The 25,295-nt window shown below is 45.1% G+C and overlaps 3 protein-coding genes across 4 annotated transcripts; 1 reads left to right on the plus strand and 2 right to left on the minus strand.

Moving 5' to 3' along the window:
* Nucleotides 1–2,145: 2,145 nt before the first annotated feature.
* Nucleotides 2,146–3,342, plus strand: LOC308102911 (GPI mannosyltransferase 1-like; the record flags this gene model as incomplete). The annotated part of the gene is made up of 1 exon (XM_080452764.1): nucleotides 2,146–3,342. One exon carries the CDS (start codon nucleotides 2,146–2,148, stop codon nucleotides 3,340–3,342), a length of 1,197 nt encoding a protein of 398 aa, XP_080308890.1.
* Nucleotides 3,343–5,205: 1,863 nt separating this feature from the next.
* gtf2h5 (general transcription factor IIH, polypeptide 5) lies at nucleotides 5,206–13,546 on the minus strand. Its single transcript, XM_080452963.1, has 3 exons — nucleotides 13,420–13,546; nucleotides 12,483–12,548; nucleotides 5,206–5,617 (listed from the first exon to the last, which is right to left on the minus strand). Exons 2-3 carry the CDS (start codon nucleotides 12,515–12,517, stop codon nucleotides 5,437–5,439), a joined length of 216 nt encoding a protein of 71 aa, XP_080309089.1. The 5' UTR covers nucleotides 12,518–12,548; nucleotides 13,420–13,546; the 3' UTR covers nucleotides 5,206–5,436.
* Nucleotides 13,547–14,086: 540 nt separating this feature from the next.
* Nucleotides 14,087–25,167, minus strand: serac1 (serine active site containing 1). 2 transcript variants are annotated; one of them, XM_080453324.1, is made up of 18 exons: nucleotides 25,082–25,146; nucleotides 23,831–23,891; nucleotides 22,421–22,521; nucleotides 22,186–22,222; nucleotides 21,923–22,065; nucleotides 21,208–21,297; nucleotides 20,359–20,490; nucleotides 20,023–20,144; nucleotides 19,300–19,428; nucleotides 18,252–18,365; nucleotides 17,837–17,999; nucleotides 17,430–17,580; nucleotides 17,079–17,223; nucleotides 16,529–16,629; nucleotides 16,348–16,445; nucleotides 16,044–16,226; nucleotides 15,630–15,773; nucleotides 14,087–14,885 (listed from the first exon to the last, which is right to left on the minus strand). In XM_080453324.1, exons 3-18 carry the CDS (start codon nucleotides 22,512–22,514, stop codon nucleotides 14,755–14,757), a joined length of 1,977 nt encoding a protein of 658 aa, XP_080309450.1. In that variant the 5' UTR covers nucleotides 22,515–22,521; nucleotides 23,831–23,891; nucleotides 25,082–25,146; the 3' UTR covers nucleotides 14,087–14,754. The 2 variants fall into 2 exon arrangements, with proteins under 2 accessions (XP_080309450.1, XP_080309449.1); XM_080453323.1 differs by lacking the exon at nucleotides 23,831–23,891 and having other exon boundaries at nucleotides 25,082–25,167.
* Between the last annotated feature and the right edge of the window lie 128 nt (nucleotides 25,168–25,295).

Raw genomic sequence — 25,295 nt, forward strand, 5'->3', positions numbered from 1 at the left:
ACATTTAAGTACAATTATTGTAGGCCTATCATTTTATGCCCTGGTCCAGTGCATTACCCGTTGTCTAAGTAGCCTTTGGAGGCCAGTTATGACGTAGTAGTAGTAGGCTACTATGACTTGCTTTAGTTGAGCTACTGCTGTGACGTCAGTCATCATTTGGGAGACCGCCAGATTCACAAGCGCACATGTCTTGGGATGGGCGGGGGGCGCAGGGTCATGGAGGGTAGGTTTTCATAATATGGGAGCTGCCAACTTACAAAACAATATAGCATGTAAGAAGCTATGTTTTAATTAAGTAGAGGGAGAGGAGATCACTGAACATTTCAAATTAGGCTGTTTTTATTCTCTCCCGCCATTGGTGTTTTCACCGTTCTGAATGTGGTGCGGTGTAATTAATCCCACCTGTGTCAAATCGTGTGTACTGTGCCCACATTATGTTCTCTTTGAATGAAGTTTGTTTACATACATGTTGTTCAGTGCTGCTGTGAATGTCGTCGTCGCGGACGAGAATGTGAATCTCGTGCAAATTAAAGTGGAGATAGTTTGATAAATAATATAGGCTTTATTTCATAGGCTATGCACGTTTTCTGCCAGAATTTTAAAATGGATATGATGTAGCCTATACCAGCTGACCACACGTCGCAGCAATAATTATTGGGTGAGTAGGCTACTCATGGGGAGCAACAAATATAAGAATGTTACCAAAATGAATCCAATTCACTCCTTCCACGAAAATTCTTTTAGAATTCTGTATGCAGTGTACCACGTAATATCTAGCCTAGGGCTAGATCATTGTATGTTATTGGATTGTTATTTACCACAGAGTGGTTACACAAAATGCCACTAATGTGATCTAGATTCAGAATAGTTAAAATAATATCAACTTCAACTTTACTGTCACATCACGTTTACAGGTGCATGTAAGAGTGGATGAAGTAAAAGTGGCTTAACATAGGCGAGACCAAGGAGCTGGTGGTGGCCCACCGGCTCCCAGCACCATCGACCACGAGCCAGTGGAGATTGTGGACACCTAGAGAGTCCTAGGCGTACAAGATGCTCAACTGGACTGACAACACAGAGCAGGCCCTCTACACAGGAAGGTACAGAGCAAGCTGTTCTTCCACACCACACCACACCACCATGTCACAGTCACACCTATGATCACAGCCTAGGCCAATCGTTGTTGGAATGAAAGAATGACCTTGTGTATCTGTGTTGTAGAGACCTCTAGGTTGGTAAAACCTAGAGGCTATGCTCACTAGACACTTTCGAACATTCTTGCTCGCCATCACTTTACAGTGCTGCGGTTTAGGGCTGGGAGATATGGCCAAATACAGCACACTTTTCTTCTTGGTCAAATCAAAATGCATGGTATTCTTCCACACTTGTTTCCACTCTCCAATGTCCCTCCTTCATCAGGTGGCTGGAGAGGTTTTCACTTTCAGCTATCCAGAACTCTCCTTACATGGTTCAATTGTATGTAAACGCAATCTGTAATAAGACTAAGAAACCACAGTCTTTGTCCCTATTTGATAATTAAGAAGTCCCCACTCCTTTGTAGTAGTTTTCTTGTCAATGTACATTTGTGCGTGGAAATGTGTCATATGCGTTTACCTGTCCTAACTATTAGGAGCAGTGGGCGCTATTAATACAGCACCCAGGGAACAGGGGTTAAGTATCTTGCTGAAGGATTCTTCGACACACAGACTGGGCAGACCTAGCGCCTCAGTCTGGATTCCAGGGCTGACCGGGGGCGCCAAACCTTGTATGCACACTGCCAGTAGGCCATAGAAGTACCTCCACTAATTCCCTCCCCTCTCCCCACATTTGATACTTTTTGAAATATTTAACTTTAATTTTATGGATGTCAATGGGTCTGTGATTGGGCTGAAACCGTGCCCAAATTTGGAGTCATACGTCATCTATGATGGATGTTATAAATGCCTGATGTCACAGGCTGGTCACATGAAACCTGAGATCCACATTGAGCCACAATGTTTCTATGTGGATCTCAAGATCCATAATTTTTTAATATATCCCTTGTTCTTTTTGGCTATGAATATAGGCTTAACGTTAAAATCATATTGATGACTTGTGAACCCTCACTGTGTAATGGAGAGACTGATGCATAAACGTGTTATTTTAATGTCTTCGCTGGTTGTGAGGCTCGGTCTGGTGTTTTATGGAGACTTTCAGGACAGAACCATGGATGTGAAATACACAGATATTGACTACCATGTGTTCACTGACGCTGCCAGGTTCATTACTGAGGGCAAGTCACCCTACAACAGATCAACATACCGCTACACCCCTCTTCTTGCCTGGTTACTGACTCCCAACATCTACCTCAGCCCCATATTTGGTAAGATCCTCTTCATCCTCTGTGATGTACTGTCAGGCTTCTTAATCTTCCATCTCCTCTGTCTGCGAGGCGTAGACTCCCAGCGGGCATGTTGTATCTGTTCTCTATGGCTCTTCAACCCCCTGCCCATGGGAGTGTCCAGTCGAGGGAACGCAGAGTCCATCCTATCTGCTCTGGTGCTGGGTACACTACTTTGTATGGAACAGAAGCGCCTGAAGTGTGCGGCGCTACTCTACGGCCTCTCGGTCCACATGAAGATTTACCCTGTTACATATGTGTTGCCCATCGCTCTGGCCTTGCGAACGCCAGGGCCCAGAGCAGAGGAGAGGACGGAGGCGAGGTGGAAGAGAGCACTGGGGTTCATCGGAAGCTTCCTCAACCAAGAGTTGTTCCTGTTCATCGCAGTGTCAGGAGGCGTGTTCTGTGGCTTCACTGCACTCTTCTATCACATATATGGTTGGGAGTTCCTCCATGAGACCTACCTGTACCACCTGACAAGACGGGACACCAGACACAACTTCTCCCCCTACTTCTACATGCTTTACCTCACTGCAGACAGTGGTTGGAGTGTGTGGCTGGGCCTTGCAGCGTTCCTGCCTCAGCTGGGTCTTGTGTTGCTGGTGGCCTGGGCGTACCACACTGACCTGGCTCTCTGCTGCTTCCTGCACACTGCCATGTTCGTCTCCTTCAACAAAGTCTGCACGTCACAATACTTCCTCTGGTACCTGTGCCTGCTTCCTCTTCTCATACCTCAGTTGAGTCTGTCACCAAAGCAGGGAATTGCATTGTTGGTTCTGTGGTTCACTGGCCAGGGTGTGTGGTTAGGGCCGGCTTACCTGCTGGAGTTTGAAGGCTACAACACGTTGCTGTTGATCTGGCTGGCTGGTCTGCTGTTCCTGATCATCAACTGCTTCATCTTGCTTCAGATTCTAGCCCATTATAAACCAATACAGACCTCACAGAGACTAAAGGTTCACTGACACAAGTGTGGAAGGACTTATAATTTCTTGGATTAAAACGTGCATGGGATTTCAAATTAACATCCACCTTTAAAATCTGTGCACTATATACAAAGGCAGAGCTGTTATACTCATAGTTTAGTCATGTTTAGTTATGCAGTTTCTAATACAGCTCATTTCTGTTCCAAGTTGCTCATTAACAATGTTGTTTAATCATGTATACGTTACATTACTTACTTTTTTTTACTTTAGGTAAAAATAGCTAATTTCACATTGACATGCTCACTCTTCCAGTTACTGTTTTAATTCCTTCATCACTGTGTTGGAATGAATTAGTCCCCACCTAGTGGCCATTTACAGTTTTGCACTAATTGTGTTCTCCGGCCTCAAAAAGGTGCTTCTCAATCGTCAAAAACAGATGTTCTGTGGTTTTAGAGCATAGTATTTCAGTCAGAGACCATCATTAAAGGAGTATTTCAGTCAGAAACCATCATTAAAGGAGTAGCTCACCCAAACTTTTGGGGTGAACTTATTTTCTATCAATTACACACTCAATTACACACAATTTAGTTTTTGTCACATTCTGAAGCCAATAATTTGATGACCGGCAGAGTTTCCGGTAGGAGACTTGACCGATGACCGAAATTATTGCCTTAGGAATGCGACACAATCTAAAAAATCTCCACAAATTCAAGGCAATGGGGTGTGTAATTGATAGAAAATAAGTCTCTTTTGGGTGAACTACTCTAAACAGCCTCTCACATCCTCATATATCCAAACTGAGCATGCAACAATCGGTGTTCTAAGTTAAACACCTATAGGCTCCCTATGTTGAAGCACAACATGAAACCAGAACACAGATAATTGTCTAACTTCAGTCAATTTTAACTCATCTCTGGGACTTTAACAGCTGAGGAAGCATCTGACTGAGGGATTTTGGGAAGAAAATGGTAGACTAGATGAACTAGATGCATTTAGATGTACTCATCATGAAACCTTAAAAGTAACAAATAGCAGATCTACAAGCTCAGAATGCAAATTCGCCTGTATTTAGGCCTTATATCAAACATCTATTCAAGTGTTTCACGTAACTTTTTCAGATTTGGATGGAATATTTGCATTTAGGGGATGTGAAAAACTGGGCTGCTTGGAAAATGACACAGTACACTGCACTTTCCAGTCCTTGTGTTACTGTTTGAGTGCAATTACTCGTTGGTGTTACTATAGTTATAAGTTATTTGATATCCACAAGGTGTTTTCATAAGATCTCATAAAAACCATCACGGGCATCAACTGGGACCTAAAGGAGTATGAGGTGGAGCCAACCTTGACTTATGATTACTTCACATTTTTCATCAATACATGATGAAACCATGATCATTACTACACATTTTTGTTTTGTGCAGGACAAAACCTTATCCTCATGTAAGTATCCACTTTTGAAAAGGTATCATTGTATTTTAGTGTATTTTAATAGTCAAAGCTTGTGGAACTTTAGTCTGCCTATTAACACATTGATTGCCTGAGTTATTTCAGATTTTTTGCAGTTTATTGCCAGAGATTTTTCATTGAAAAAAAAAAAGTACTCAGGAGCTGAGATACAAAATGTTAAAGTTTTAAGTTAACAAGGAAGTGGATAGGAGTCTAGATCTTCGACTAATCATATCTCCTTGGTCTTTGGGTCAAATAATTTTTTTTTTTTTTTTTTGAAAATTGTTTTTTTTCTTAAAAACGAGTTAACTCGATCTAGGCAATCAAGTGATGGATTTTAAAAACGAGTTAACTCGTTCTAGGCAGTCAATGTGTTAAGAGCCATGTAATTCCACACTTCAATTACAAAATTAAGTTTTCGCTGAACAATTCAAAACTTCACTTTAAGCAATCTGTCAGTTATACAAGGTTTAATATTTACAACATAAATTAAGAAACAGGTGGACCATCAAATTTGAATTTGTACATTTAGCCAACACACATCAACTCTGTGTCCAGGTAAAAATAAACATGTTTTTTTTTTTACAAGCTTATGCTGTTAATGGGCCACAAACCATAATAGCATCAACACACTCCATCCTGAAATAGTTCTGTCCAAGAACAGTATTCTTTTGGAGATGGTGTTTATTTCTGACTGAAGGGGAATGAATTCTGATCCATTAACTCGCCAACTCTGTCCTGAAGTAGCTGAACCACCTCTGCCAGTATGAACACATGTGTATCATCAAGGTCCTGGATAATGAATTTCTTCCCCAGGGCAGACGTCTCATCCAGGTACAGGAGGAACTGTTTCATGGCAGGATCACTGTGGGTGGACAGAAGTAATGAACATACAACTCAAGTGAGTTTAACACATGATATTTCCAAGGCACAATATATTACAGTACATTGTTTTGGGTTTAACTGCTGAAGTAATTACATTAAAGGGTGAACACCATGAATTTAAAAAATAATAATATTTAATATCATATTGTTTATGTCCCTGAAACGTTTTTCAAAAGGTTTGAGCCTAAATCAAGCCTCAGATATACTCATTCCAACTAACTTCTCTCTGCCTTATAAAGCACTTTCACCTGCAATACCACATTGTCCTGTTTGGCACAGGGCGCTATTGAGCCAGTTTGTATGCATGTTATCTCCTGGTTTTGTTGCATTGCTTCTCTCGTTGTTCACTATGGGAAACAGCGCCCTCCGGCGATGATACAGAAGCTTCACATTCACTCCCTCAGGGCCGAAACCCTTTTTGGCCCGATGGGCCTTTCGTCGCTTCCCAGCAGCCTCCTCGCCCGAGGGCATAAGAGGAGCAGGAACGCGGAAGTCATCCTCTTTGTTCCTTCTGCCAAGCGTGTGAAGGAGCTCCACACTGTAAGTATCGAGGTTGCGGGTTTCTACAAGCTCAATAGCGACGGGTTGGATCCCAGTCCACTGAGTTCCCCAACCTTTCTCCCTCTAACTACTATTTTCCCGGCGTGGAAAACTCCGCTAACACTGTTAGCTCTTCATGGATCGACGGGACCGTCCAGCCGTCGCCGATCGCCGACAGCTGAAGACCAGCATGGACCTTCCCCCGCGGCGTTGCGGCTCCCGTTCTTGCTCCCAGCCTCTCGAGGAATGGGACCAGCATGACCACTGCGTTAGCTGCCTGGGGCTCGCGCACGCTGAGGACGCCGTCTACGGCGATCCGAGATGCTACGAGTGTGCAGGCTTGCACACCTCCGAGCTGAGGGAAAGGTTCAACAGGGCCCAGAGGCTCTTCCTACCACCACGAGCCATGTTCGAGAGCTGCGAGGACGAGTACGACGGAGACCGCCGCTACTATTCCTCTCGACGATCGGCGGACCGCGGGCCAGCTAGCCTAGCCTCCGTATGGGAAGAACGTCGGCGGCCCCGAGTGTCAGCAGCAGCCGGCTCTGCACGAGCTCTGGAAGCTCCGAGGTCTACTCTGCACCCCCGCTCACGCTCTCCTACATCCAGGGCACCCTACGAGGACAGCGAGCCCCACGTGGATCCCCCTCTCTCCCCACATGATGGCCGCTGCAGCAGCGCAGAGCATCGAGCGGCTCTCCGCTACTACTCCCCGCCGGTGAGTGGTGATGGTGATGCCGATAACGGGGCCATCACCTCTTACCATGACGATATCGAAGAATTCGAAGTCGTCGATGAAATCCAGGGGGACGGGGAGGTCGTCCTCCACGACGCTGACGCCACGGATGACCGTGGCCCCCCAGTTCTCGGCCCACCTGAAGCGAGGACCCTTCTCCCTGTTACGATGCCTGCGGTGGCGGCTGCGGCTCAGCCTGGCAGCATTCTCCCACCAGCCGAAAAAGGCGAGACCACTTTACTGGAGCTCTACAAAACAGCTACCATTAGATGCGGTCTTAAATGGCCGGCTGACGACACCGAGGAGCCCCCCGCCAACCCGTCGGAGTTTCAGGGTCTCGACTCGGTGGCAGAAAAGGTTGCCAAGAAATCTAAGCTTCCCCTGGCTATGGGTTTCAACACAGCTCTCTCATCGTCGTGGGATTCCCCTTTAACCCCCGACTCTGATCCTAAACGGCTACGTTTTAACATCGATTGTGCGGGTGCGAGCGAGCTCGGTCTCCTGGCCCTTCCCCCCATGGATCGCACCCTAGCCCTCTCACTCGCCCTTAGCATACCAAAGAACCAGAAGCTCCCCTTTTCCACGGTTAAGGATCCTCCGCTTCTGACCAACGAGAAGGACGTGTCTGGCTCTGCAGCCACCAGAGTTCTCCACAAAGCCTTTACCTCCGGAGCTAGAGCCCTCAACGCCACAGCGCTGCTGCAGGGGTCCCTGAAAGTACTCCTGAGCGAGGCAGGAGACACCGCCACACCTCAGCAGCTAGCAGAGATGAGGCGCATCACACAGGAGCTTATCCTGCTTAACAAATACTCCACAGAGTGGACTGGCAGGGGAATCGGACTGTGTGTTACTCATGAGAGAGCGCGGTGGCTCGACCACGTCAACTTCAAGGGTCCTGAGGACAAAAAGAATCTCCAGAACCTAAAAGTAACTCCAGATAATCTTTTCAAGGGGGGCATGAGCTACCTGCAGGAGAGCGCCGCAGTGCGTAAAGCTCAAGACGAGGCTGCCTTGTCCTGCATCCAGGTTCCGACCAGGTCTCTTCCCCCCAAACCCCAGAACCGTCCTCCGCGGCCGGAGAGAGGCAGACCACCGACCCGACAGGACGCTCCGTCTCGCCAGACCCATTCCTTCTCCGCCCCGCCCGCCGCCAGAAGCGAACAGCGGGACCGGTCGTTGGACAGAGAAAAGGCGTTATGGCGGGCCAAAACCGTCATTTCCTACAAGGGTCACGCCAAAATTTTCCTTGGTCCATAAAAGAAAGTCACAAGGTAAATATAAGCCAAATTGCTGTAAGGACGGTGGGTGTAGCCAAAATGGCCGCCCCCACTGCACAACACGTGTTGCCAATAAAGATGGCCGCTGCTGCTCGCAGACACGTGTTGCCGGCAACAATGGCGGCGCCCACGTGCGTGGCCAGTATTTCCAAAATGGCCGCGTACATGGGCCCGGAAGTAACACCAAGCACGGTTGTCAGGACAACGAGTGGCGCCAAGATGGCGGCTCGTGTACGCTCGAATACAATAACAACCCCCCCAAATCCGTTGTCATTGCACATCGAGCAATGGAAAAAATGCAACCCCAACCCCTGGGTGCTTCGTACGATAGCAAAGGGTTACAGACTGCAATTTTCCACCAAACCACCCATGTCCAACAAAGTACTGTTGTCACAAGCGAGTGGTCAAGCGGCGGTGACGTTACGAGAGGAGATCTCCTCTCTACTACGCAAGAATGCCGTAAGGGAAGTGCTACCAGGAGAAAGCCGTCTCGGTTTCTACTCGAGATACTTCCTGGTCAAGAAGAAAGGGGGTGGATTACGTCCCATAATGGATCTCAGAGCTCTCAACAGGTATTTGAAAACTTTTCAATTCAAAATGTTGACGGCAGCAGCGTTACTACGCTCAGTCCGCCAGGGCGACTGGTGGAGCTCAATAGATCTCAAGGACGCATATTTCCACATCCCTATTTACCCACCGCACAGGAAATTCCTGCGGTTCGAATTCGAGGGTCGGGTGTACGAGTACCTAGTCCTCCCGTTCGGGATGTCCCTGAGTCCCAGGGTGTTCGTGAAATGCACTCAGGCAGCGATAGCCCCTCTGAGGCAGAGTGGCGTTCGCATAGCGAGTTACATAGACGATTGGCTTCTGACGGCGGATTCGCGTCAGGAAGCATGTCATCACACCAGTCTGGTGGTGTCGCACCTGACCTCCCTGGGGTTCACGCTAAACTTCGAGAAGTGCGTGCTCACACCGTCCCGTTGCGCTACTTTTATAGGTATAGCACTGGACTCGGTCGCTCTCAGGGCGCGTTTGTCTCAGGAGAGGATAGATTCCTTCCTGAAGTGTCTGGCATTGTTTCAACTGGGACGCAGGGTCCAGTACAAAATCTGCATGAGGGCAGCGGGACTCATGGCCTCGGCCATTTCCTTAGTGCGTCTGGGCAGACTACACATGCGGCCGTTTCAGAGATGGGTGGGCTCCCTCAGGATCCCGGCCACTCAGGGTTTTCGTCTGACAGTGTCCGCGGCGTGCATGCAATCCCTTCAACAGTGGAAAGTAGCTTCTTTCCTGTCGGAGGGCGTCCCGATGGGGAGGATCATCTCGAGGAAGATGATCACCACAGATGCCAGCCTGACAGGCTGGGGCGCAACATTCGAGGGCCGGATGGCCAGGGGTCTATGGGACCGCAGTATGAGGAAAGCACACATCAACTACTTGGAGCTGATGGCAGTCTTTCTGGCAGTAAAACATTTCAGGTCCCACATCGGTGGTTGTCACGTTCTGGTCAGGACAGACAATACCACGACCATGGCATACATCAACAAGCAGGGAGGTCTGAAGTCTCCTACCTTAGATGGTCTGGCTCGGAGGCTGATACTGTGGTGCAACTTGCACCTGAAATCAATCAGCGCCTCTCATGTGCCTGGACTTCTGAACAGGGGAGCCGATCTTCTGTCCAGAGGCAGGACTCATTATTCGGACTGGTCTCTGCACCCCGGGGTCGCGGTCCAGATTTGGACCAGGTTCGGTCGGCCCCAGGTGGACCTTTTTGCCTCGGAGGAGAACGCGAAGTGCTCGCTGTTTTTCTCAATGAAAGGACAGGCTCCGCTGGGTTTGGACGCCCTGGCACACGAGTGGCCGGGGGGGCTACTTTATGCGTTCCCTCCGCTGGAGCTGATACACCCCACTCTGGAACGGATCAGGCTCCGGGACCTGACGGTGCTGCTGGTGGCCCCAGCATGGGGCACGTGGAGGTCGGAGATAGCTCCCCTCCTATACGAGCGGCCTTGGCCCCTCCCGTTGCGAGAGGACCTGCTGCAGCAGGCGGGGGGCGAACTTCATCATCCCAGACCCGCAGACCTAGCTCTGTGGGTCTGGCCCGTGAGAGGGCGAACTTGACTGCGACTGGACTTCCACCTAGGGTGGTAGCTACTATTCAGGCCGCTAGGGCACACTCCACTAGGTCTCTCTATGGAGCTAAGTGGGGCGTGTTCGAGGAGTGGTGTATGGAACAGTCCCCGGTTGTGGTCCCGTTCCAGGCGTCGGCCGCAGATATCATGACCTTCCTACAGGATAGGTTGGATCTTGGGAACGCTTTCTCCACGGTTAAAGTGTACTTGGCGGCCATTTCGGCCAACCATGTTGGTTTCCCCGATGGAAAAACCGTGGGGAAACAACCACTTGTGGGTCAGTTCATGAAGGGCGCGTTGCGTGAACGCCCTGTCTCAAGGTCTTTGTTTCCCACGTGGGACTTGGTCCTGGTGCTAGACTCACTCTCTCGTCCTCCTTTTGAACCTTTTGAGACGGTGGAACTGAAGTTCCTCGCGCTCAAGACAGTACTCTTGGTTGCGCTGACAACAGCGAAACGGGTGAGCGATATACATGCCCTCTCGGTGGTTCCGGAGTGCATGAGGTTTGCGGGTGATGGTAGTAGGGTTGTTCTAAAACCTAACCCGGCGTTCATCCCCAAGAACCACCTGACGGTGGTTGCGCCAACCGAGTTGGTGGCTTTTCACCCGCCTCCGTTTGCCTCAGAGGAGGATCGGAGGCTGCACTGTCTTTGTCCAGTGAGAGCCTTGCGGCTGTATGTCCAGAGGACTGCGGCCCAGGGCCGGCCTAGCCAGTTGTTTGTCTCCTTGGGCCCCGGGCCTGGGGGAAAGGCGGTGACTAAGTCTACGCTTTCCCGTTGGATTGTGGAGGCTATTCGCCTGGCATACACCAGTAGGGGAGCCCCAGTGCCTGAGGGCCTGAGGGCGCACTCTACTAGGGGTGTGTCAGCGTCCTGGGCCCTCTGCAGAGGGGTGTCTATTCAGGACGTTTGTACTGCAGCGAGTTGGGCGTCGCCGTCGACTTTCGCTGCTTTCTACAGCCTGGACGTGGCGGCGTCTTCATTGGCGCACGCAGTCCTGGGTGTGGCTTCCACCTGAGGGTGGGCGGGTGCATGGAACCGCGGTAGTTTCTGTTCATGCCCCTGTGCCTTAGTGTAGGATAGGCCGATGTCTGGGCCTTAGATTTATAAGGCGGACTTCGGTCTGTCAGGGCCCTCCCCCCACTAGAATAGACAGGCTGTGCCTGCTTTTTAGTTTATAAGGCAGACCTTGGTCTGTCAGGGCCCCACTTTTCTCCTGTTCCGTGCCTTAGACCCGGTGGGTCTGTTGGCGCCTGGGTGGCAAGGGTCACGCCCCTCGGGGCGTGGCCCTGGCGCCCAGGGGAGGGCTGGGACAGCAGGTGGTGGTACCTCGATTCTTAGGTACATTCCGGGGGTTTATATCTCCCATAGTGAACAACGAGAGAAGCAATGCAACAAAACTATGGGTTACGTGTAACCCCGGTTTTGTAAATTGCGAACGAGTTGTTCACTAAAACACCCTTCTTTTTTGCTTGGCAGAAGGAAGCTGGTGTGTTAAGAGGATGACTTCCGCGTTCCTGCTCCTCTTATGCCCTCGGGCGAGGAGGCTGCTGGGAAGCGACGAAAGGCCCATCGGGCCAAAAAGGGTTTCGGCCCTGAGGGAGTGAATGTGAAGCTTCTGTATCATCGCCGGAGGGCGCTGTTTCCCATAGTGAACAACTCGTTCGCAATTTACAAAACCGGGGTTACACAAGTAACCCATAGTTCTGTGTGGAAAAAGTAAAAAAAACAAAAAAAAAAACAGGAGGGATTGTACCCTGACGTGACGTCACGTCAGGGACCAAATCAGTTTGGCCTGTTTTGAGACCAATTTACTGAAAACCCCAGATTTGCTGTGACAGCCTGAGTGTTCAAACTGGGGTATTTTTGGGGATGGAAGAGAGGTAGGGGAGACCAAAAACACACAAAAAATAAGAAAAAGTTAAAATTCATGGTGTAGTCCCTTTAAATGTCGCCAGCTTATTGATGATCACCGACTAGTAATGTGGGCAAAATGTGTTACTATGACTATGTTCATACTATTGATGTTCAATGATGGTAAGCTTTATTTTGAAGCAATATAGATGGTAGACCACTCAATGGCTTCACAGTAGGTGAAAGCATCTATTCTCTCTACTACATCGGAGACACTTTCTGAACCCAAGAAGACCCCTTCCCTTACCATTCAACCAGAACACCCTTGAGTACGTTGACCATGGTGATGGATGGATGGAGGAAAACCTGTAGCCTAATACATACACACACACATGAAATAGGTCATGTTACTGAGGTAATGACCCAGGGAGGAATGTGTAATGTTAGAGCACGAGGTAATAAGAATAAATGAAGACCAAGGTTAAAGGTAGGGTAAGTTCTATAATTTTTTAGTTAAAATAAGTGTTAAATAGCTCTATATTCTGGTAGTACTCATAGCTATAGTGTTTGTTCAGTAACAGGAGTCTCCCTGTCTCTCCAGCTCTTTAATAAACAGAAAACGCATTTTCAGGTCAGGATACCAATTGTATCCAACCAGGATAGAGAACCCACACAGGACACAGATTAAACAAGTCTTAATTAAAGAGCTGGAGAGACAAGGAGACCCCCCCCATAAAAAAACATACATTAACCACTCCAGCCCTATACATTCCGGCCATTTGAAAATCTACAATCTCACAATTCGTAGTGATGCAACGCAGTGTGAACTTGTAGATCTGCTAGTTTCAAAAGATTTGAAACGTTGTGAAATGGGACAGTCTGTCTGCGTAATGGGTACTTTCAACTTTTGGTACTTCAAGTACATTTTGATACCAATACTTTCGAACTTTTGTTAATACATTTTGAATTCCGATCTTTTACTTGTAACATAGTATTTCTACTACTTTTACTTAAGTGCGTTCGGAAATTGCGCACCGGAGCACACTCGCCTATTAGTTTGTATGCTCATTGCTGTATTTCCGAACGCACTATGTAAAACATTTGAGTACCTTTTCCACCACTGCTAGCTCGATGACTGCTATTTGGTGGCTAGTACATGAAATGAACACTACGTTAAATAATGATTCTGTCGTTTTCTGACATTAAGTAATGAAATGGAAAACCAATCACTGTTAACTACTTACAGCAACGCTGGGTTAGTTAGGACCACACGCTTTGAAGGACAAGAATAGACGTAAACCTTTCACCAACTGCTTATGTTGTGTTAGCTGAAATCATGGATCGAAACAAACACTGCTTGCTAACATTTCAACAAAGCATTGTGGGATATGTGTACATGACGTTCTATGCAGTTGCCAGGTTTTGCGAGAGAAACAAGCAACCAGGTCTATGAAAACAAGCCCAAAAGAAGCGACTATGCTACATGAGCCCAGAGTAATTTAGAGCATGAGCCCTTCTACAAGCTTTTTTCCACAAAAATCTTGCTAGAACATTTTAACAATTCAAATCTTGTATGGGGGTCCTTGATATGAAAATGTTTGAGAACAACTGGTTTAAACAACATTAGGAAACAAGCTCAAAATAAGCAACCAAACTTTAAAAACAAGCCCAAAAAACTGCACTCCGCAACAAACAAGGCAAACGTCGCTTATAATAAGCCGACATGGCAACCCTGGTTCTATGAAGTGGACAGAGGAGTAGCCTTTTTTTACGTTTTTCCTGGGTCATTATTGGAATGTAAAGGAAGAGTAACAAACATAACAAGAAAGGTAACAAACTTATTCCATACCACACACACACAATAGCTTCCAAATCAAGGTATTCAATTCAACACCATTTATTTAACATGGAACATGATGTCATAACTGAAAATGTTTAGAAAGCAAGAAAGTACTACTTTATCAGAATTATGATTAGATTCTAGTAAATAAATAAAAATAACGCAACATTAAATAACATCTGATGTCAGACAGGTGAGGTAAGGCCCACATTGGATTATGGCACAAGGAAGGTACAGTATGACTGCTATACAGTGGTTAGAAGAAAATAAATGCAGTAGAAAATAAAAGGCTAAATTTGTGCGCCTTGCTTCAAGGTTACTGAGCAGTATGAGCACCTGGATAAACAGCATAATGTATTAATGTGGAGATTAAGATGGCAAGAGAAAATCTGGCCATTTTCATCTCTATGTATATGTAAACAAAGTCCAGCTGATCTTTAAAACTTTTCCTAATTAAAAATCATCTACTAGATGTGATTTATTAGTGATGGACCAATGTGCTTGGATCATAGCTACTGCAGGAGGACAGAGATAAGCACTGTACATGGGTTCCTCCATTCTAAAGATCTCAATAATAAATAAAATAAATCTCTTATTCATATGCCATCATCACATTATTTAGTGGTATTTCATTTAAATGTGCAACAAGGAGAGGCAGTTGGGTTTTAATTTGTTATTTGGGAAGAACAAATTCAACTTCAAGTATACTGAATAGGTCATGTCTATTTGAGGTCCAGCATCAGTGGCTCTTCTGCAGTGCTTCTTTGATGAACTGGAGGGTGCGCTTGTAGAGGAAGGAGTCTTTCTTTTCCGGCTTGCAGATGTTGAGATGATTTACATCCACCTCAATCAGGTCCCCAATGCCGAGGTCTGAAATATGTACCCATAGGATTGATCCAGGTTAGAGTTAAGAGTGATGGGGTTACACACTAGCCTGGAATCCAGACGGTTTTCTTAAATGTCAGCATGATTTGAGTGCGTGGGGATCTCATTTGAAACAAGCCGTTGTGCTTTTATGGGCGATCCGGTTTAGAGGACCTTGTATTGTTAACTGTACTTCCATGTACTTTTTCCATGTCTTTCTAAATAAAGTACTTCAATCAATTCTACTTCAATCAGGTGCTCGTTCAGCGTTTGTTTTTTTAAGTGAGAAAATAAATCTGCAGAACAAAACGGAGCGGAGCGAATCAGTCTGGATTCCAGGCTAGTTACACACAGTGATTTAACAAAGACTGAAAAGAGATAGAAAAATACTTTTATACGGCAAGTATCAATGAGAATATTTCTGGCGCAATTCATATATTTTGGCATTTTCTGTACCAATTTCTCCCAAGAAAAATGTTTTATCTGATCTTACTCATGTTTAAAATATTGTCACTGTCGAGCAAATATGCATCTCCATGTTTCATCTTATGTTTTTTCATAAATTAATACCCTATTTTATATTGTTGCATGACAGTGTCATGCAAAAATAGCTTTTCTACAAGCCCACACAAGAATGAGCCATCTGTAGCCAAGGGACATAATGGTTTTTGACATACAAGGCTTCTGCCTGACAGCGATGACATACACTGCAGCAGCAAGCTTGCTCCACATGCTCCACCAGTTTCTTACCTGCTGACTGTGTCGGTACCACCACACTCTTGATCATGGGGCCGATGGTTGTAGGATGTGTCTCTGCAAAGCTCAGAACCTTGAACTCCCTCTCTCTGGCAATGTTCAAGAAGTTCTCATTCAAGCCCTGCAGTGCTGGCGAGTCTAAAGTTACAATAGAGACATGCTCAAGCATTATGCGCAAATTAAGTAGTAAAACACATATCAAATGGCACAAACCATAAAAATAAAAAAATTGTTTACCTAAACTGACATCCTGTATTCATTGGCAGAAATTCATACTGTCTAACTCTAATACCTTTGAAAGGCTAATAAAAATAACCCTTGATGGAAATGGGTCGTACGGCGAAAACATATTAAATACATGTAAAAAATGTCCATTTGACCTCAAAGTTGTGCTTAATTTTCACTGACCTCTACAGAGCTCCCTGACTTCAATGGAGGGGAAAAGGAGGTATCTGACATTGACGGAGTACTCAGCCATGAAGGTGCCATGGTGGGGAACACTATAGAACAAAATGCCTTTGGTATTCTTCATCAGCTCGTGCATTTCTGGGTCCTCAGAAGCATCTATCAGCATCTTCTTCACTAGTAAACCTAGAGTAGAAATTAGACACCAGAGGTAAGAGGCTTAATGTGAAATTTCTTGTGTTGCCCAGTTTTATTTATTATTTATTTTATCATACAGCATGTACAATAATACTCAGTGAATGCATACCCCCCATGCTGTGTGCTACCCAGACCACAGGCCTCTCTCCCACGCCAGCAGACTTCAGTTTATTCAGTAGTTCACGACTCCTGTAGGCCAGAGATTTCCTAAAGAGAAAGAAACATGAAAGAGTTAATTAACTGTTTATCACTAAATGGGTGAAAAAACGACAATACAGTACATTGCTCACCTCTGGTTCTCAGCAGGACACTTGGCCTTCCAGTCACTCAGGTGACTGTCATACTCCACTGATAGTATCCTCAGATTCGGGCAGTCTGCAGCAAGCCAGGACTGGTCCACATAGGAGGGATAAATACAATGAGAGCACCTGTTAACTTATCACACAGGGTTGTGTTGAGTAACAGGAGAAGCTGGAAAACTTTAAATCGCACATTTGAAATGAGTTGAAGTTGTAGGTTAAAAAGAAAATACTGTATATATTTGGAGGGGGTTGGGGCATAAATGAACTTGGCAGATTTTTATCCAGGACACTTCAAACAAAAAGTATCCATAAGCCATAATATGCCTAGCTTTTGCCACTTTCAACCTAGCGTCCCGATTTTTGGCATGCGATTACAGGTGAACATTTTCCAAAATAGAGAAAATAGCAGTTCTACAAACTCGCAACATGTTGCATTGTGAGCTTGCAGATCAGCCATTTTCACCATGTAACAACGAATTATAAAAAGTGGCTTAAGTGGTTAAGTGCAGCACACCCAAAGCTGATGTGTGTGGCTCACCTTGGGCCAGCATTCGGTGTAGTCCTCTCCGTTTACTGCTCCCTTCTCCTCCTCTTCTACACCGTCACAATCTTTCTGTCTCCATGTCTTAAAGGCTGCACCCAGAAGTCCATGGACAAACAGCACATCTGCTTTGATCGGCTGCCTGAAAGTTGACACGTTGTTAAAAGTGTCAGATTAAATCATGACAAACAAAGGCTAACTGAGACTGCAATCTACTGTGTAGATGACGATAAGATACAGTGACCCAGAACCAAAGGTGATGCTTTGTTTCGGCTATAAACAGATTTTTAAGCTAACAATACTGATAACAGCAATAAATCATGTATTTTGATCACTATGTGTGCTTACTTGTCACGTGTCTGTGGATGAAGCACATACACCCCGTCTTGATATTTCTCCCTCACCGTCTCCCTGTCCAGGTTGGCTAGAGCCCGGGCGGCATGAGACGCCTGCATGACACGTGGGGACTGCATCATCTCTGCCAGGACAGACACCCAGCCTGCAGATCAGCACAACACAACACAACACAGCCCGTCATTGTTACACTGATATTGGTAAGTAATTTGTTTCCAGTGCATCTTGTTCATAGTAAAGGAGATTACCAAAAAAGTATTCAAAGTAAGCAGTTGCTGTACTTTGATTGCATAATGATTTGATCATGGATATCCCTTTAAAAAGCCAATTCTAATCATGGATACAAGTCACGTCACAGGACACCAAACCAGATTCCAAAGCAGTTTGTGTGTGTGTCCTACCAGATTGTACTATGGCGTGGTGAGCGCTTTCGTTGAGCGCCAGGTTTCCTATGATGCGAACAATGTTTCTCTGAATCTTGTGCGAGTCCCTACGAAGCTGGTAGACCCTTTGGAGGAGCTGAAGACCTCCATTGGCAACGATGTGGTCACAGTGACTCTGGACCTGAACATGAACAACACAATATTTCTGTAAGCTTTATTCACACTTTAGATACTGTAAAAAGAACTAGAAGTGAAGGAGTTTCCACAGCACTTAAACCATTCAAGTTCACACCTTTAACATTTAACAGTGATATATCAATTAACAAATCCAAATAATTAGTAGTTTTGGAAGAAGACAGACACAGGTCTGCACTGCAGACAAATTATTCACAGTCTATTGGATTTAACTGAAACAATCATCAGTGATCACTACCTTAGAGTGCTGTACCAGTGCTTGTAGACAGAAGGATTCCACCTTCTCAGAGGGAACAGAGGTGAGGCTTTGGGCGTAGGGTAACCCATTGCCGCCAAAACACCACAGGCCACCCTGTAACATGGGAGAACACAGTAGGAGAAATTCAGAGAGGATAAGATACACATTTTTGTTCTTATTGTGTGGGAAACTGTATTCCTAAACTCCTCACAAAAAGTTCAGAAACTCAACTTTGGTCGATTATTTCTCCCCTTCAATAATACCAATTGGTATTGTATTTTATATCATTGTTATTGTTGATTAGTCACCTTTACAATGAGGTATAACTTGTTGTAAGGGTCGTGCAATCGTAGAATGAGTAACACAGCTAAATGTGTGGGTAGCGCCCCCAAAACATTTGCCAAAATCCCCCAATATGCTTCTGTTGGTAATCGCTCTTGTTTTGAGCAACCTGCCAGAGGTGTGTGTCAGTCACAGGTGTGTGACTGACACCTGAGCATGGGTCCTGCAACTTTGTTGAGTTTGTGTCTGCTCCAAGCAGCAACACTGCCCCCATGGAAAGATGCCACGTTTGTCCCTTCAGCATAAGGCCCGTGCAATAGGGCAAGTGGAAGCTGGTGTTCCGTTACGCAGAGTGCCAGCATTATTTGGTGTCAGCCCTGGTGTTTCCAAACTTTGAACCAAGTTCCGTGGGACTGGTGAAGTCAAAGGAAGACGACACCTCAAGGAGACCGGTTCCATCCTCACCCTTGCTTCACTGAGGAACCATAGGCTTTCTTCCGGAGATTTACAGGCAAGATTTGCACAACGGTACCACAGACAGATGTCAAAGTTACAGGACCCATGCTCAGGTGCCAGCCAGTCACACACATGTGACTGGCACACACCTGCCAGCAGGTGTGTGAAAAACGATTACCAACAGAAGCATATTGAGTGTGTGTGTGTGTGTGTGTGTGTGTGTGTGTGTGTGTGTGTGTGTGTGTGTGTGTGTGTGTGTGTGTGTGTGTGTGTGTGTGTGTGTGTGTGTGTGTGTGTGTGTGTCTCCCACCCTTTGTGCTGCCAGGGACTGACTGCTCTCTCTGAGAGCCAGTGAAGTGAAGTACTCAAGACATTTGTCGACCTCAGACTGAGGTAGAGATGCAAGCAGCTGCCTTAGGCCATCCTCCATTGAGAAACCCTGTGAAGATGACATTGGCTATCTTTGTTAATATGAAGTCATCACAGCTGCAGTGAGAAGGTACTGTCTGTGATTTGCTGACTGGCTATATGATAATTGTCAACATGTGGCAGCACTACTCTTCAACTGGTTTTCCAGAGCTGAGTGGGTAGAGAGGCAGTCTGGAAATCAGAGGGTCACCGGTTCGCCCCTCAGCCTGCATGTGAAAGTGTCCCTGAGCAAGTCACTTAAGCCTAACTGCACCCCGGTTGCAGTATTAATAGCGTACACCTAATAGTTCGGATGGGTAAATGCATTGGATGAATTCCAGGTATGTGCAAATGTTCTTGGCAAATACCCCAAGAACACAACTATTAATATAATGATGATAATAATAATAATTATTATTATTAACTGAATTTCACAAACATTAATTTTCTTTGAAAAACTGTTTTTACTTTATTACACAAAGTGAACAAGCTCATTAGAATTTTGTCTATAGTGGACTGACTATGTGTACATAATTTAGAACTGCACACACGGGATAGAGGAAGAGTGATTGATCAGAGACACAGACAGCCTTAATACATGAAACTATTACAATGAAGTACGTACGCCTTCCACCTCAGGCAGTGCAGGTGGGCAGAGGAAGAAACGCAGGTCCGTGTCAGGAGTCCGGGCCAAACCCACCGCAGTCCTCTGATCTAGAGCCTGGGCTGCTGTCTGGTATTGGTAGTCTATATGTTGGAATGGATATGAACCAATCCCTGTTAAGCTCACTTCACTTACAGCAAAAACGCAACATAAATTACATATTTTCAACCCTTTTTTCAGTTGAACATGTCATTTTTGTCATAGGACAGGGGTGTGTGACAAAGTAAAAAGGAGCCTTTGCAGTAGATAAATGTACTGTAACTAGCAATGTTATAGTTTGTTTTGTATTTATTTTACCGTGCCAATGATGGTTGTCACTGAGGTCCTGTACAGCCTGTAGTCTGACAGCCTGGATGGGTGACTGCGTTCTCTTCAGCAGCACCCATAATGCCACCTCATGGGGGTCTGCGTCCAGATGGCTAAGGTGCTCTAAAAATAGGCACAAGCACATAAGAGACATGCACAGAAGAAACCATAAGATGAATATGCCATGGGCATTCTGTAATCTAGTCTAATTCATAACGTTCAACTCCATCTACCACAATAACCACCTAGCATCTACAACCTTAGATAATACTACAACAGACAAGAAGTTGGAAACCTTGCTGACCTTTTGGTTGCAAACTTTGTTTCATCAACTGTGCAGCTTCCCCCCCACAAAAGGTCAAAAGTGACATTAAAATAGCCAAAACAAAAGTAATTCATTCAATTATTTTGCAAAAATTGCTACATAATTTCCACAGGTCTAGAACATAAAAAAGCAGTAGTCATTGGTATTTAATTAAAACAGGAAATAGTATAGACATTGCATTACTCACACTCACGTGTGCATGGAACTCATGAATGCACAAAACCTTTGACATTCAAAGCCAGGACATGCCAGGCAGGTGTTTCCGTTGGCCTACATGTTCACAGTCACACTCTACCCAAAAAAGAAATGGCTATCTCTGCCTCAAATGTCTTGATTGCATTGCTATGCCTATCAGAATATAAACATTAAACTATCTGTAGCATTGATTTCACTTCTGCTTTCCAATAAAGAAACAAAAGAGGAAGCAGGACAGAGTTTCAAACGGTTTCAATTTGAGTGCCTTCTCCAGGTAAACCTGTAGAATGTGCTTGTTGCTTCAGAATATTTTTTCTCACCATCTAGGGGTCGCAGCAAAATCCTAGATGATATTTCAAGAAACCTTCTTGCTGCTTTATGGAGCTCTCTCCTGGCTTTGTACGTGAGCCCTGAAACAGACATTGGGGAGGAAATAGGACATTAAATGTCTTGTGAGAATTTGATTTATATCTTTGTGGTGTTTAAGACACAGCACATAAAAGAGAAAAGAAAACATTGTAGAGATTACATGAATTATTGGATGTTAACTCTGTATATTGTAGGTTGGTGAATGTTTCCAGTTTTCAGTGACATGGAAGCCTTGACCGGTGGAATTTGGAGGCTACAGACGGTTTCAACTTTGGGAGTAGAGAGGGGAAGGAAGGGATGACAGGATGCATGGAAGAGAATTCACAGGACACCTGGACATAACAAATCTTTCTGCTCAACCGGGGAAACAGATGAAACTGCCGAGGGTTCCTCCCCCTCCCCCGCATCCATCTGGTCTGGGCCTAGAAAAGTTTATGACTACCTGTTCAGTTTTCATTCAGACCACATTGTAAACACACCTCATTAAAGTGGGACTTTTCTCACAGTTTAAATACATTTTAGCTGTAAAAGGATAGAAGCCTATTACAGAGTACAGGCCGCCGTCTATCCCAGAAACTTCACATTGACACGTGTGACGGTGTGGATATTATCTTGACTTTACACCCTGTGCCATAAAACCCAGGTGAACGACATATAGTACAGTACCTGCAGCAACATTCTCCTGTTCTTTTGAGGGAGTGGCTTTCAGATAGATGTAGGACTTGTATTTTTCTTGAAGAATTGCCTGAGTGTCAATCGTCACAGCCTTGTCCAAGACTGCCACCTCATAAGAGATAAAAACACAACCACTGTGGACAGAAACAGTGATGGATATTAGGTGTCTTTGAAAGTGACAATATACCTAGACGAAGATGTTAAATGGTTGTTGTAGAAACAAGGGTGAATGCTTTGTAGCTCATGTAACTCACCCGAACACAATTGCACCTGTCACTTTAGCAATCTTCCCTAAAATTGAGTACAAGAAGGGAATCTGCATTAGAAAATGAATTCAAACTATAGGCCTACCCTGTATGCCCATAGTTTGAATAATTGAAGTATATACACAAAATATAAACAATAATGTGAAAATATGTTCACGCACACAATGTATGCAAAACTATTAGATTGATTTAAATAAAAGCTCATGTGTGTTCCACAGCTTACTTATATCCTTCCATGGAAGACCTCGCTTCACTCCTCCTGGGCCAGTTGAACTCAGTCTCCGACAGCGGATCATGCGGAGCGCTGCCACAGACATCCTCAACCTTCACCAATGCAACAAGAGTAAGCCAATACCAATATATCCAATGAATAAATATAGTCACAAGTAATGCTTGTTAAAAGAACAGCAGTGATTCCCTGGCTCCGTTTCCGAAGGTAAAGTCAAATAACGTCAACATTAGGATTCACCCATCGGTGTAGTGAGGAGGGGGGGAAAGAAATTGCGTCATGTATGCGTCATGTATGCATGTATGTACACAGACACAAAAGTACACGTTTGCCAGACTACTTTAGCTACGATATTAGAAAAAACATGATCAACATCCATATAATGCAGAATGATGCCCAGTCGCTGTAGCTCGGGGCCCCTCTCTGTGACCTCCCCAGTCCCCATAACTGTAGCTTGGGGGCCCTAAGCTACAGTGATGTAGACTGGGGAGGTCACAGATGGGGCTAACCAATGTATAATAGCAGGCACACAGCATCCGTTAACGAATTATAACCAAAACAAATTCATACAATCACGCAGGCCTATATAGCCTATACTGTAAATAATACAGACCATAATAGCATTAACGTTGCATATTCAATTCAACATAATCACTTACATTGGTTTAAAAAAAGTCAAAGGCATCGCTACAATGGGTCAGGGATATCCCTGCGATATTCCCTAGCAGGGTCTTTCTCTCCTGTCTTCAGTTGTGTGTTGGCATCTAAGCCAAGCTGTAGGACACTGGTTACCTTTAAGGAGGCTCTCCAAACAGACTACTTCGAGGTGGCCCATTGATACCCGTTCAACATGGTATCGATGTGATAATTAACATAATTAGCAGATTATTCATCTAGCTGAATCCCCCTGAGCCCTCTGCGGTGCTGCATGGGAGGCACATAGGCAGGCAGCCTGAATCTTTGGAGAGTTCACACAATTACACCTCTCCAAATACAGGCCAACTTGTCACGTTAGTGACGTTACAGAACAGAACTTTGAATGGACATGGTTAGTCCGACTGTCTGTGCGGTTGCAGACAGTGGTGAACTGCAGTGGCTTAGAGAAGACTATTGCAGAAATTTTAACTTCTGAGAAACTGTTGACGGCTTGACGCTTGATGCCTGGCATATATCTTTTAATTGTTTCAAAGTCAAACATGTACGTGCCTGTGCCAAACCTGTAGGCATGGCTGCTTTGGTGAGTTTTTGTAAACATTCTGGTCTTTCTGCAAAGCGGGTGGGTGGGTGTGGTTGCAGTTTCGGCGGTGCTGTTATTGTTCTAATCAAAGTACACACAACACCACACACAGCGTCCTGGCCCTGGTAAAAGTGTGTGTGTGTGTGTGGGGGGGGGCACGTACACACCTGTTGCACTGGATTCACCTGACTTGCATTGACAGCAGGACGCTATTGTCTCCTGATCATCCTAGGAACACAATTATTGCCAGAAGCACACCATCAGTGATAGCTTCTCTCAAGCAGAGAGCGCAGAACCTGCCCGTCAAGCATAGGACCACCGTCACAAAAGTTGGACTTTACTATAATTAATGTTGTAGCCCTGGAACACATTATCCTGGGTGATGATACCAAATGGGCTGATGTGTAACAGTCCAGAATGATATGCATTGAGATGAGGAGGAACTGGCACTTGTATCTAGGCAGCAGTTCAAAACAGATTTTCGATTTTCAATTTGTAATAAAATAAATAAAAATAAAACAATTGGTTCTGTCTGAGCACTAAAGGGCCATTCACACTGAACACTATAACTATAAAAAAATATATAGTTCTAAAACTCGTTCTAAGTCAAGTGGATGGCAGAGTTCACACCAACTATAAAAAAAAAATACAATGGTGAACGCTATAGTTACTGTTATCTTTATAGTTATAGTGCTCAGTGTGAATGGCACTTAGTGCTACTTGGTGTTACTGCTATAGCAGTACAATAACAGTATCTAATAATGATCAAACCGATGGTTTCATGAGTCTGACTACTCGAACATCAGAAACGACACTTGGAGCTACTTTCACTACCTTTATTTTGTACATGAACCTGGCTGCTACCGTAGTTATCAGTAATGTATTATGGCGTACCGTTGTACCAGCTGAGTTCCGTTGTCAACAGTAACTGGAATAAGGCGGGTAGGTGTGTGTGACAGCAGCTCTAGGCTAACTATTTCTGACAGCAAATGCACAATTCTTATGGTTTTGTAAGTTAGATTTCCCTCAGTTGCAATGTAACAGCTCCGGCGTGTACACAACATTTCTATTCCCTTTTAATTGTACATACATTATTTTGTAGCCTTGGATCAAGACTAATTATTAATCGATAATCTATGATAGTCTTGATCCAATTAAGGCTAATTATTTTGCTTTGATTGATTGTAGTTCCACTTTTGCTATGGCAATGTAAACGTATGTTTTCTCATGCCAATACAGCCCTTTGAATTTAATTGAATTGTGACAGCAGCAAGGTTAGCAAGATGGCTAACGCGACTAGCTAGCTAGGTACAAAGGCTTGTTAAGTTGTTTCTAGTTTTATGAAAGTGCCTGGTTGGTTTTATGTTTGTAGCAACACAAAGGAGTGTGACATTCAGTGCATGCAACAATATCTTTACCTTGTTAAGTGGTGTGATTTGAAGGGCTAACTTTGTCCTCCCGTCCGACAGGCAGCGTCTTGTAAACAAACGCATACTTGCCCCACACGCACACGTCATTTACCACGTGACTGAAGTACGCCCCTTAGCTGAGAGAGAGATGAAGCAGGGACCCCCACTACTACATATTGTATAAAACTGTGTTGCAGATTAACCTTTTCAGATTCCATATTCG

This window comes from Gymnoscopelus braueri (genome assembly GCF_963280865.1).
Source record: "Gymnoscopelus braueri genome assembly, chromosome: 16".
Taxonomy (NCBI): Eukaryota; Metazoa; Chordata; class Actinopteri; order Myctophiformes; family Myctophidae; genus Gymnoscopelus; species Gymnoscopelus braueri.